We start from the raw sequence: 13,205 nt of genomic DNA, 5'->3' as shown, positions 1-13,205 counted from the left end.
CTCAATGTACTTGTGTATAGTAAGTTGGAGAACCAAGTTTAGGATGGCTAATTTTTTGAGAAAAGAGAATATTTATGATGCCTACTGTGTATCCTAGTGTTTGGAGTTATAAAGACAAATAAAGTTAAACAAGGATTACTTTTTCTCAAGGAAATCATCTTGAGTGTTTATATAAATAATTAATATAATGTTCATAGTCTTTTCCCTCCTAATAATACCATTCTCTCAGAATCATTTTGTTTCTTCTTTCAAGCTTAGAGAGATTTTCACTGTGTCAGGAAATTATCCACCTTCCTTTTATAGTATAGGATCCTTGTTTTCACAAATGTTTTTCAGTGCTTCTTATATGGAACATAAAATTTAAACCTAAATTTTTTCTTTTAATGGAGTAGTGATGTGAACTGTTACCTGTATTCAGGGAAGGATAGTTACACAAATTGTTTACTCTTTAGAATTTCATTTTTGATTTCTTATTCAGATTTTTATTATATAAAATTATATTATGTAAATTATGTTATTTCATAAGTATTTATTTTTTAAGAAAATTGATCATCATATAATTGTTATTAAAGTTGTATAATTATGTTTTTCAAAAGCCTTGCTAAATGAGAAATTCATCAAGATTTCTATTTATTATTGATTTAATTAGTCAGTGACATGGAAAACAGGGTTGATCACTGTAATATTGTAATTCTAGCAACTAATTAGGTAAATTCTGCTGACTTTATAACTATAAAAATAAAATGGGAATTGATTTTGTGGATTAGGGAAATCACTGTCTCTTCAGAATTATATCAAGAGTTTGGAAGAAAACACTGGACTCAAAACATTCTATATCTTTGTTATTTTTCCTTTGGGATTTTGTCGTTTCATAATACACATTTGATTAAAAACACTTAAAATCTTATCCTTGATTTTACAGAGGAATTCTGCAATTTGAAAATGTTTCCTTTGCAATTGAGCCTTTGGAATCTTCCATGGACTTTCAGCATGTTCTTTATAAATTAGGGGATGGAAACAATGAACTTCGAGTTTTTAACAAAAATGATAGAAGCACAGAAAAACAGCCAGTGGTTTATAACATTGTTACAGGTGAAAAAGAAGTGAGTTATGTATTTTTATTAGAATTTTCAAGACAGTTATTACTTCTATTTAATTTATTTTTAAAAATTAATGTTATTAACTTATTGTACAGTTGTAGCCAATATGCTTTCCTTGTGAATATCCTAATATTTAATTAAACTAAAATTTCTCTGAAATCATATCTTTTTGTATCTTCCAACTTTTTTTTCATTTAATTCATATAACCCACTTTATTTAGCTCTTCTTCTCTCTCTTTTCTTTTTAGTTGTAGACGGACACAGAACCTTTATTTATTTATTTTTTAATGTGGTGCTGGGGATTGAACCCAGTGCTTCAAGCATGCTAGGCAGGCGCTCTACCACTGAGCCACAACTTCAACCCTTTATTTAGTTTTTATATTGTTACATTATAGAAATTCCTCTTAAGTCTTCTTGGTTACTGTGTATCACTGTCATTTATGATAAATTGTGGCCTAGGTGGATGCATGGAGCAAGGTAGCTCTAATGGTACTAACCAAGGCCATGGAAACTCCACTTTTATATGGCAATAGCATAACATGGAGGGAGGCTAAATAGAGTTTGAAGCTTTCTGAACTGGGACATAAGAAGAGTGAGTAGGTAGATTTCTTTCTGAAGTGGCAGAGTGTTCCTTAATGTGCAGACCCGAGAGGACAAGGATTCATTCAAAGAACTGTGTGCGACCCAGGAAAAGAGGAGGCTAAGCCCTTTAGAGGGCCAGTTGTGGAAATGGGTGCTATTGCTTACAAAGTAGCAGAATTCTTTCTTAGTGAGGAGTACATCTAAACTTTCAAATTGAGATCTAAAAAGAAACCAAGCAAAATAAGTTAATGAAAGAAGAATCCTTTCATTCACCCTCTTTTGAATACACTAGAAGTCTTGAAAATAATTCTGTCCAAAGATAAATATATTAAAATTTAAGTTTAAATTTACTTTTTAAGCTGATGCATATAAGTAAAAATTCTACATGTTTATGGGAAACCATGTGATATTCTGATACATGCTTGTATTGTTTAATGTTCATGTCAATGCAAAGAAATCAGTCTCCTCAAACATTTATCATTCTTTATAGCAAAAATTCAAATCCTGTCTTCTAGTTTTTTGAAATATAAAGCACATTATTTTTATCTATAGTCATACTACTGCCAAGCATACCAGAACTTCTTGCTCCTATTTGTGACTCAGTACCCACTGATAACCTTTCCCCACCCCTCCCTTCTTACCACTCTCCCTAGTTTCTGCTGACCAACACTCTATTCTTAATTTCTATGACATCAACATTTTAATTCCACAGAGATAGATCAGGTTGTACTTGCTTTTCCATGCCTGACTTGTTTCTCTTAACAGTGATCTTCAGTACCATCCATGTCCCAAATGGCAGGATTTCATTCTTTTTAATGATTGAATTATAATCCATTCTGTATGTGGACCACTTTTTAAAAATCTACCCATAAGTGCATGGACACTTAAGTCATTTCCTTTTCTTGGCTTAAGGAATGTAGCCCTCAAAATGAAAGAAACATACTTTTGAAAAATACTCAATGCAGTAGGCAAGTACATTTTAGATAGTGCTGAATTCTTTATTCAATAAAATGTAAAAAACATGGATACTAGGAAATGATAAGACAATATCCTGAATTGAAAAAGAAATTAAGAAGCCCACAGAAATTAAAGGAAGCTAGATGATCTAAGGAAATTGTTAGGAAACAAAACAGAATAGCCTTTTTTGCTAGTATTCTTCCTTTTTCTGTTGGTACGAGTCTCCATACTGCTTACAGCCTTTGGACGCCAGGCCAATGAGAGTCAGCCCTAGCACTTGTGCTATAATTATTGGAAAAATTCCCCTGTTTCCCTTGGGATTGTTAAGTGTGAGAATGAAGCCTGAGGATGATTATGGTCAGATCTGAACCACACTGAGAGAATCTGCCTGATACTAAAAACAACACAGGGGACTGAGAGATGGATATATATAGTATCATTAGTGTGTGTGTGTGTGTGTGTGTGTGTGTGTGTGTGTGTGTGTTTGTATTTGCTGAAACAGGTTTAAGTTGTTTTGAGACCTTAAACTCTAGTCATGATTAATACAATTCTTTGATATATGTTTCAAAAATGCACAACAAAGTAGTGAGTAGAGTTTTCAGTTCAGTTTATATAACAAAAATGAAGGATTTTTTATATTCTCAGAGGCAATACTTGATAAGAATTTGGCTGGAAATTTTCCAAAACTGAGGAAAGACAATTTGCAGATTCAAGAAAGTGATGAATTCCAAGCAAGACTAATTTAAAGAATCATACTTCTTGATATTAAATAGTGAAACTGTAAAATATCAAGACAATGAAAAATGCTGAAAACCAACGAAGGAAAACATTAGATTGTCTTCATAAGAATGACAGAGAAAAACAGCTGACTTTAAAACAAAAGCAAAAAATTCAAGGTGGCATAACTGTGTCTTCAATAGGCTGAAAAAAATAACTGCCAACTTGGATTTTAATATATGGTCAAGGTATACTTCATGAATAAAAGCAAAATAAAGATATTCTCAACAAATAAAAAAATTGTTTTGCCACTAGCACAACTTCACTAAAAAATTCTTGAAAGATATTCAAGAATATCTTTCAGATAATTTCCATTCTGGTTGGAGTGAGATGGAATCTCAGTGTAGTTTTTTTTTTTTAAATATTTTTTTAGTTGTAGATGGACACAATACTTTTATTTTTTAAATTTATTTTTATGTGGTGCTGAGGATCAAACCCAGTGCCTCATACGTGTGAGGCAAGCACTCTGCTACTAAAGGCAGAGGAAAATAATTCTTGATGAATGGTCAGAAATTTTGGAAGGAATAAATAGCAAGATGAGTAATGTATATATATGAATTATAAATTAACACCTACTACACAGAAAAACAATGATGCTTTTTATGGTTAAAGAATTAAAATACCTGATAGCAAATTCACATAAATGATAAGGATGTAAGTGGAGTTACAGTGATCTATGTTTTCTTGAATTATCCAGGATAGAAGTAAAGATATTAACAAAATGCCTGGCTTTTCCTGGAAGCAGTATGAAGGTATTACACAATATTAGATTTATGTAAGTTAATGGTAAATGCTTTTTATCTCTAAGGAAAGAGAGTTTTTAAGTTCCAAACTACTAGAGAAAAAAGTAGAGTCACAAAAAATCAATATAAAGTAATGAAACAAGGAGAGAAAAACATTAAATAGGAAGGATAAATTAAAGATACAAACTTAATGGGAAGCTTAAACTCAAATATATTGGAGGACATATGCAAGTGGTTTAATAATTAAAAGAAAAAATAACAAAATAATGCAACTATTATTTTTTTTCAAAGAGAGACATATAAAATGAAGTTGAAAGGATGGAAAATGCAAACATTATCCCAAAGAGGTCATGCAGTTATATGAATATTGGATGATATTTTTTGCTAGGGTACAAAGCTCTACCAGAGGTAAAGAGGGCTATTTAATAATGATAAAAAGTTCATTATACCAAGATAATGGGTACTCATGTATCATATAAAAAAGATAGAACTGTAAGGAAAACCAGTTCAAAACCACAATGGGAAATTTTACCTTAGAATAACTCCTGTCATAGTATAGTTAATAAAGCAATCAGTTAAAGTCTGATTGTAAGGATGGGAAAATTATTTCTTTTATAAGTGCATTATAGTTATACATAATGATGAGGCTCATTGTGACATGTTCATAAATGCGTATAATATAGTTTTCTTTATTATAATCCCAAATACTTTCTCTTTCCCTCCTCTGCACCCTCCTCTGGATCTTTGTCTCTACTCAACCAGCTTTCCTTCTATTTATTTGTTTAAAATTATATTTATATATAAAATTTGAATGAATTGCTGTATATTCATACATGCACATAGCACAATTCCCCTTCATCCCTTTTCTCTCCTCTCCTCCCTCCCCCTTGGGCTCTGCTTTTACTCGATAGATCTCCCTTCTATTTTTCATGGGGTCCCCCCCACCCTGGCTTTTGTTTGGTACTGTGGATTGAACCCAGGGTGCTTAACCACTGAGATACATCCCCAGCCCCCTTTTTAAAAAATATTTTCTTGGAGATAAGGTCTCACTGAGTTGCTTAGGGATTTTCTAAGTTGCTGAGACTGGCTTTGAACTCGTGATCCTCCTGCCTCAGCCTCTCAAGCTGATGGGATTATAGGTGTGCACCACCATGCCTGGCCATGGGGTTTATTTTTTTTTACTCTCTAATTTTGTTATATGACAGAAAAATATTCAATCCTGACTATCTAAGTCTGGCTTATTACACTGAGCATGAAATCCTCCAGTTCTGTTTACCAGAAAATGACATAATTTCATTCTTCTTTATGACTGAGTAGAAATCCATTGTGTGTGTATGTATGTATGTATGTATGTATGTGTATATATTACCTTTTCTTTATCCATTCATCTGTTAATGAGCATCTATGCTAGTTCAATAACTTGAATATTGTGAATTGTGCTGCTATAAGCATTGTAATTCATGTATCACTAGAGTATGCTGATTTTAGTTTTTTTGGATAAATACCAAGGAGTGGGATAGCTGGGTGATATCCCACTATAGGATATGGTGGCTCTATTTCTAGTCTTTTGAGAATATTTGTACTGCTTTCCAAAGAGGTTGTACTAATTTGCAACCTCCAACAATGTCTAAGTTTATTTTTCTACCAACATCCTAAAAGCACTTATCTTTATTTGTATTCTTTTTAATTTTTAATTGTTCTTTTTATATATACAGGACAGTAGAGTCTATTTTGACATTTTTATACAAACATGTTGTATATCTTATTCTAATTATGATAATGGATATGGATGTACATGCTGTTGAGATTCACTATGGTTATTCATATATGTACATGGGAAAGTTATGTTAGATTTATTCCATTGCCTTTCCTGTTCCTTTTCCTCCTCCTTTCCCTTTATTCCCCATTTGTCTAATCCATTGAACTTCTATTCCCTACTCCTTTGTTGTGGATAAGCATCTACATATCAGAGAGAACATTCAACCTTTGTTTTTTGGGGGGATTGGCTTATTGTCACTCAGCATCGACACTCTCCCATTCTGTCCATTTACCAGTATATGCCATAATTTCATTCTTATTTTTAGCCTAGTAATATTGCATTATGTATATTTACCACATTGAGAAATGGGAATCTCAAATCTCTAAAAAGTATAATTTCAGACCCCCAGATCAAAATTCTACAGATTCTTAAACACTGGATCTACCAAAGAATTTTAGCTGGGTCATATGATGGTTCCATTCCAAGTTTTCTGAGAAATCTCCACACTGTTTTCCAGAGTGGTTATACCAATTTTCAGTCTCACCAGCAATGTATGAGTGTTCCCCTTTTCCCACATTCTCATCAAAATTTATTGTTACTTGTATTCTTGATAATTGACATTCTGGTTGGAGTGAGATGGAATCTCAGTGTAGTTGTTTTTTAAAATTTTTTTTAGTTATAGATGGAACACATACCTTCATTTTATTTATTTATTTATTTTTATGTGATGCTGAGGATCAAACCTAGTGCCTACCTCATATGTGTGAGGCAAGCACTCTGCTACTGAGCCACAATCCCAGCTCTCAGTGTAGTTTTAATTTGCATTTCTCTAATTGCTACAGATGTTGAATATTTTTTCATGTATTTGTTGACCATTTGCATTTCTTTTGAGAAGTGTCTGTTTTGTTTCTTTGCCCATTCATTTATTGGGTCATTTGGGATTTGGGGTGTTAAGCGTTTTAAGTTCTTTGTATATCCTGTAAATTAATGTCATATCCAAATTGTGGTTGGTAACAATTTTCTCCCATTCTGTAGGCTCTCTCTTTACACTCTTGCCCCCCCCCCCCCGCTTTTGTGGTGCTGGGGATTGAACCCAGGGCCTTGTGCATCCAAGGCAAACACTCTACCAACTGAGCTATATTAGCCCTGACTTTTTGCTTTGAAGAAACTTTATGGTATCAAACTAAAAAGTTTGATATTTATTGATTCTTGATCTTATTTCTTGCACTTTAAGAGTCTTGTTGAGCAAGTCAGTTACTGAGCTGATCAGCAAGCCGTTTTTATTAAGCAGCAGTGGAATGGCACATTTTCAGAGGAAAAAATGGGGACTGCTTACAAGAGAGGTCTTTTTTAAAAAAAAAATAGGTTTTAATGAGATTAAATCATAGAATATTTAGTGCGACTTACTCATTAGAGACTTGGGACTTGCCACTGAGCATTCAGGAAACCAGTTGTGCAGTTAAAACTCTAACTCAGGAAAACAGCTGTAAAACTTGAAACTCGTCCTAACTCATGCAAACAGTTGGAAAAGCTTGGAGAAAAATCCAGAGCCCAGGGCCCATTGTTTGTCTCCCCCTTCTCCCCTCTCGGATCACCCTGTCTTCCTTTTCTCCTGAGGACTGTCATTTTCCTTTTCTTGGGGGAATGTTATTTTCCATTTTCATCACCCACTTTATCAATCCCAGAATATTCTTTATTTCTGATTTTTCCATATTGGGTCACACCATGGTGCCACCTGAAATGCAGGTTCTCCTAATTTCTCTCCCTCCTTTGCCTATAGCACCTCCATTCTAGCAGTTGTGGCAGTGGGCTTTCTTCTTTTATTATTCCCAATCTTATGAGTCTGTAAGCTGTTCTGAGAGTCCAGTATTAATTTCCAGTAAAAATCCCCCTTCACCCACCTTATTGAGAAGCTGATCATTCACTTTCCTATGCTCACACCACAGAGGAGCTTGGAAAGCAGCCTGTCTTCTCAAGATTCTATTAGACTTTCAACTGAACATTTTACTTGATTTGTTGTGTCTTTCATTTCCAAGATTTCTATTTGGTTCTTCTTCAGCATTTCTATTTCTTTATTGAATTTCTCATTCATATTCTATACTGACTTCCTTAATTTATTCAGTTGTTTTTCTATGTTCTCTTGGAATTCATTGGTCGTTTTTTATAATGATTCTTTCACATTCCTTATCTGATATTTCATCCAGTTCAATGTTTTTGGTGTTCGCTGCTGGTGAATTATGAACTTCAGGTAGTGTTGTGTTGGCTTGTCTTTTCATACTTCTTGTATTTATACGTTGGATTTTATGCATCTGTTGGAAGAGATTTCTCTTCCACTTCTACATGTGGACTTTATAGGGCACAATCTTCAATTCAAATGTCCTAGAGCGATCTGGATTGAGACCCTCATTTAGATGTGGTGTCCAGAGCTTTTGTGTAATTTCTCTGCTTTTGCTGTAGTAATGGCTGTCCATAGGTAGGACCTGGAGACATATTTCTAGCTGTTTTTACTTCAGTCCTGATCATTAGTTTGGGTTTTTGTTTCTTTTATTCTTTGTATTAAAATATAACTGAAGATCAACTGTCATTCATTTGTATGTGGAGCCAGATTTACTGTCTTTTGATTGAGTTTAGTTTAGCAGCAGATTTTCTGCCTGCAAATTTGTGTCCCTGTAGGTTCCCAGAACTCAAGGACTAGGAGGAAACAAACAATAGCAATAACCAATGCAAAGATATACAACATTAAACTAAATACTTGGTTTCTACTTTGACATCCACAATATTAATTGCCACAAAAATCAGAAATGGTAGGGTCAACAACTGCCAACAGCAAAAACAATAAGTGACCATGAACTATATCTGACATTAAAGCAAGTAACAGGTGTCAACTATGTCATCCACAGCAGTAATAACTGAAACAGTATTAATGGTGGTGGCAGGAGTTACATAAACCAATTAGTGCTAAAAGATGGTAGGAATAAAGTTAATTAAGAGAAAAAGAAAATGTGATAGGAAGGTAGAAAAGAGTTTCAAATAGTGAACATAGAGAATGCAGAAGAGATGCAGCATGTGATGGTTATGAGGTAGGAGGAGAAATTGAAGTAACAAAGTAAAGGGAGAGTGAAAGAACAATAGAATTTGGATGTTAGCAAAAGAAAAAATAGCAAAAGAAATAAGAGAAATAGGCAAGTGAAAGACAATGCAAAACAAAACCAAAACGTACTAATAAAAAACCCTAATCCTCAAAAGATAGGGCAAGGAAAAATATCTACATTTAAAAAGCTAGAAATGAGAAAAAGAAAAAAAAAATGTGTAGATGTCTGTATGTCCATGAACCAAGCAGCACAGCAAAACACACACACACACACACACACACACACAAATGAAAAGAAAAACAGATCATGAAAAATTAAGGAATCCTTTGTAAGAGGAGTTCAAATAGCCAATGAGAATAGATGGACACTGTCTATGCCCAACTGTCTTTCTTTCCATTTTTTTTCTTGGGCTGAGAGTGAGATCAAGGACTGGGTGTGGTTAACCTTTTGCTGTTTTTGTGTTGGTCACAAAGTTGCCAGTTGGAGTGACCTGGGACTGAAGCTGATTCAAATTATTCTCAGTTTCTCTTCTCCCAAGTATGAGATAGGATGGGATGCGAAGTACTGCCATTGGAGTTTGCACAGACCAGATGGATGCACTCCCAGGGTCACTGCAGAATTTTATGAGTGGAGTTGAATCAGGTGGGGCTTAGGTCCAATCAGGCCTTGGGCTGTGCTAGATGGTGACTACTCTGGAGAGATTAGATCAAAACACCCCTAGGGCCTGGCAGTTGTTGATCTCTGCTAGATCTCTCAAGATCTCAGGATCTCAGGATCTCAGGAGCCTCTCAAGGATTCTGTTTATAGGGCAAGAGAGACAATCCTTCACCCTGTCTGCTCCCCATGAACACACTCTTTCCAGGATTTTCAGGCTTAGTCCCTGAGCATATTCACACTCACCTGCTCAGATTCCAGACCTGCTTTAGCTGGTCATGTGAGCCACCAGACTCAAAGGTAGAAGTGAGTTGGGATCTTGTTTACTTTTACAACTTGAATTTGCCTGGATAAAATATTCTCTCTGCCTGTTTTCACCCCATTTTGCTTGGTACATGTGGGCTATATTGAAGGTGCTTGCTAGGTCAGTGTAGCAGTGTTTGCTCAGATCTTCCAGCTCCTGCAGCAGCAGATGCAGCATGACTACCCCAAGATGGCTTCCACTTTAGCTTTCCATGGCCATTTGGGAAACACACACTTTTCAAGCACCAGTGCACAGTGCAGATGGTGGATCAGCTAAGGGGAGGTTTCTGAGTTTGGGTTTTTCTATACTCAATCTGTCCTGAACCAGCTCTGCTGCTGCTGCAGCTGCAGCTACCACAACCAGCTGCTCCAATGTAGTCTTTCTTCTTTATTTAATGTACGCAAATATTTGAGTCTCTTAAGACTTTGACTATTATTTTCTAGTCAGTTTTAGTGAAACTCCTCTCTCATCTACCTCGTGGAGAAGCAGTACTATTGCTACTTAAATCCTGAGCCACAAAGCAACTAGGAATATAGCCTTGTCATGATCTTTTAACACATTTTCTTTATTGTTGACTTTATTTTCAAGATTATATACTTTGTCTTCAAAGCCTGAGAATCTCCTCTATGTTGTCTAATATTGGTGATGCTTTCAACTGATTTTTTTTTTTGCGGGGGGTGGGGGGGATGGGGGGGTGGGGGGGTGGGTAGCGGGGATTGAATTCAGGGGCACTGAACCACTGAGCCACATCCCCAGCCCCATTTTTAATTTTATTTAGAGACAGGGTCTCACTGAGTTGCTATGCACCTTGCCGTTGCTGAGGCTGGCTTTGAACTTGCGATCCTCCTGACTCTGCCCGGCCCCCAATCAACTGATTTTTAAATTCAATCCATTGAGCTTTTTATTTTCAGAATTTCTTTTTTTATAATCTTTCTCTATTGAAATTATCTTTTACTTCCTGTATTTTCTTCGTTTATTTCTTATGTCTTCTTTTAGTTCATTGAATACTTTTTAAACTATGGACTTTCTAAATTTTCTATCTGATATTTCTTCCACTCTGATATCAATGAGATTAGTTGTTGAATTATTGTGGGCTATTTGGAGTGACTTGTTCCCTGGCTTTTTCATATTGTTTTTTATTTTTTTTATTTTTTTTATACAGGTTTCATTTCTGGCAAGTTTATTTATTTATTTATTTATTTATTTTTTATTTTTTTATTTTTTTTATTTTTTTTTAATTAATTTTTATTGTAGGTTGTTCAAAACATTACATAGTTCTTGATATATATTTCACACTTTGATTCAAGTGGGATATGAGCTCCCATTTTTACCCCATATTCATATTGTTTTTATGTCTACCCATCTATTGAGATGATTATCTCTTCTGCTTTTATATGAGCTTCTTTCTCTTAACTGCCCCAGGCTGGGTGAATATCCAAGTATCAGTACTCCCACTCAATGTGTATTCTTTACTATGTCCAATATCCAGCACTACTTTTAAAGATGTTGCTAAACCCTTTTAACTGCAATCACTTCAGAGCAAAGCTATGTAACCATAAAATTTAGGGGAAAAAACTTATTAAAAATGTTCTCTACATTTTCTCTAATCCAAGTATAAATTTATAATAACATTCTTAAGTAGGTTGAGAAATTATTATTGAGCATAATGAAATTTTATGGGGTTAAAAAGGGGATAAGAGAAAAAATAGATAAAGAAAAAAGAGAAAAGTGAAAGTAAAATAATACAAAGTAAGACAAAATGGAAAAATGTTAGGGATTTGAGGCAGAAACCAGTAGTGCAAAAGGGAGAAGTATAAACTTGAATTAGGAAAGTAAAGATAGAGTGATTACAGTTTAAAACAGAAGAAATATAATCAATAATCAAAAAATAATCAATTGGCTTGAGGGCTGCAATATCAAATAATAAGGGAATAAGTATCAGTTCAATATGAAAAGTAAGATCAAAATTGACAGAGCTATTTATGATATTCTGTGCAGAGGTGGGGAAGTGTCTCATTGCATCTTCCTGATTTGGATTTCATCAGGATTTTGGATCTTTAGAAGATGCACACCTTTTACCTCTGAGTTTCTCTGGGGATGAAGATGGTGATCACATTATTTTTCCTCTGATACAATTCCTGGAGAGCCCCTTTGACCTTTGGTGGGTTCAGGTACCTACCAGCTTTCTGTTGGGTCAGAGGAGATGGTTCCTATTTGTGATTTAGGACCTCCCTGTTGGGGGTGCAGTCTTGAACAAAAGCTCTGTGTATTCAACACTGTCAGTTCCCATGTGGGCTACACATGTATATTGCATAGAGGGTGTAGTGATCCAAAGTAGAAGTATTGTAATCTCCTTGATATGGCAATGGGTGACCTGTTGTGGGGATGGGTGCTGCTGCACCCTCTGAGGGGCACAGGTTGCAGATTCGGGGCTTGTATCTGGACACACTAAGTGGTGTATGTGGGACATTGCTCTGGAAGCCCTTTAGTGGGGGCAACTGCCACTGTGCGTGAACTGAGGTTCTCTGCTGGCTGCTTAGGGTTATTTTTAGGAAATGTTTTCCATGGTTCCATGCATCTGGATGAGAACTGAGTTAACTGGCAACATCTGTGGACTCTCCTAGAAGGGCTAGGGCACAGGAGCTACTTCCCTGGTTGCTTTGATTTTCTTGCTGATTGGTGCTTGCTAGTCAGTCCAGAGGCCCATGTCTGCATGATTTAAAGCTGCTGCATGTATTGGTGTAGTGGAATAGGACTTATGGATAGATCTTGGTGACTATCTGCAACCAGGGAGTCTGTGACTGCAGGCTCTCTGTGGATGGACTTTGGCACATAAGTCTACGCCCTTGCTGATATGGATCATGGGGTACCAACCCCACGACTTGTGTCTGTTGGCCCACTTTTGTCTCAGCTCCTATGACCAGCTGCCAGTTTTGAATATCTGAGTACCCACTTCCCTCCATGGGGGCTTCTTTGTAGCAGCACTAGTTGGTGCAGCTCACCAGTGTTTGACCTGTCACAGTGGTTGGAGGGTAGAGTGTCCGTTTGGCCCACCCTTGCCTGAGTTACTGCAGTGACTGAGGGTAGCTCTGGGTTGGGGTGAGCACACTCCAGGAATAATTTCCTTTCAGATCAGCTCCACCCCACTCCGCTTGTCCTCTGTGAAGGGGAGGGAGTTTCAGCTTGCAGTGATCCCTCTATAAGTTCCTTTTCGGTGAATTAATGAGACAACCCATT

The 13,205-nt window shown here is 35.8% G+C and overlaps 1 protein-coding gene and 1 non-coding gene across 2 annotated transcripts in view; one reads left to right on the top strand and one right to left on the bottom strand.

Moving 5' to 3' along the window:
- Window positions 1–13,205, top strand: part of LOC143398246 (disintegrin and metalloproteinase domain-containing protein 32-like) — a 134,348-nt gene that overhangs the window by 11,521 nt on the left and 109,622 nt on the right. The window contains exon 7 of the mRNA XM_076855276.1: window positions 923–1,103. Coding sequence (XP_076711391.1) covers window positions 923–1,103 — 181 coding nt within the window. The remainder of the gene's footprint in view (window positions 1–922; window positions 1,104–13,205) is intronic.
- Trnap-ugg (transfer RNA proline (anticodon UGG)) lies at window positions 6,986–7,063 on the bottom strand. The gene has a single exon. It is a non-coding gene; the product is annotated as a tRNA-Pro (tRNA).

Source organism: Callospermophilus lateralis, chromosome 4 (genome assembly GCF_048772815.1).
Source record: "Callospermophilus lateralis isolate mCalLat2 chromosome 4, mCalLat2.hap1, whole genome shotgun sequence".
NCBI classification, from domain to species: domain Eukaryota; kingdom Metazoa; phylum Chordata; class Mammalia; order Rodentia; family Sciuridae; genus Callospermophilus; species Callospermophilus lateralis.
The sequence above is the reverse complement of the archived record's forward strand: the minus strand, read 5'-3'. Positions and strand labels throughout refer to the sequence as shown.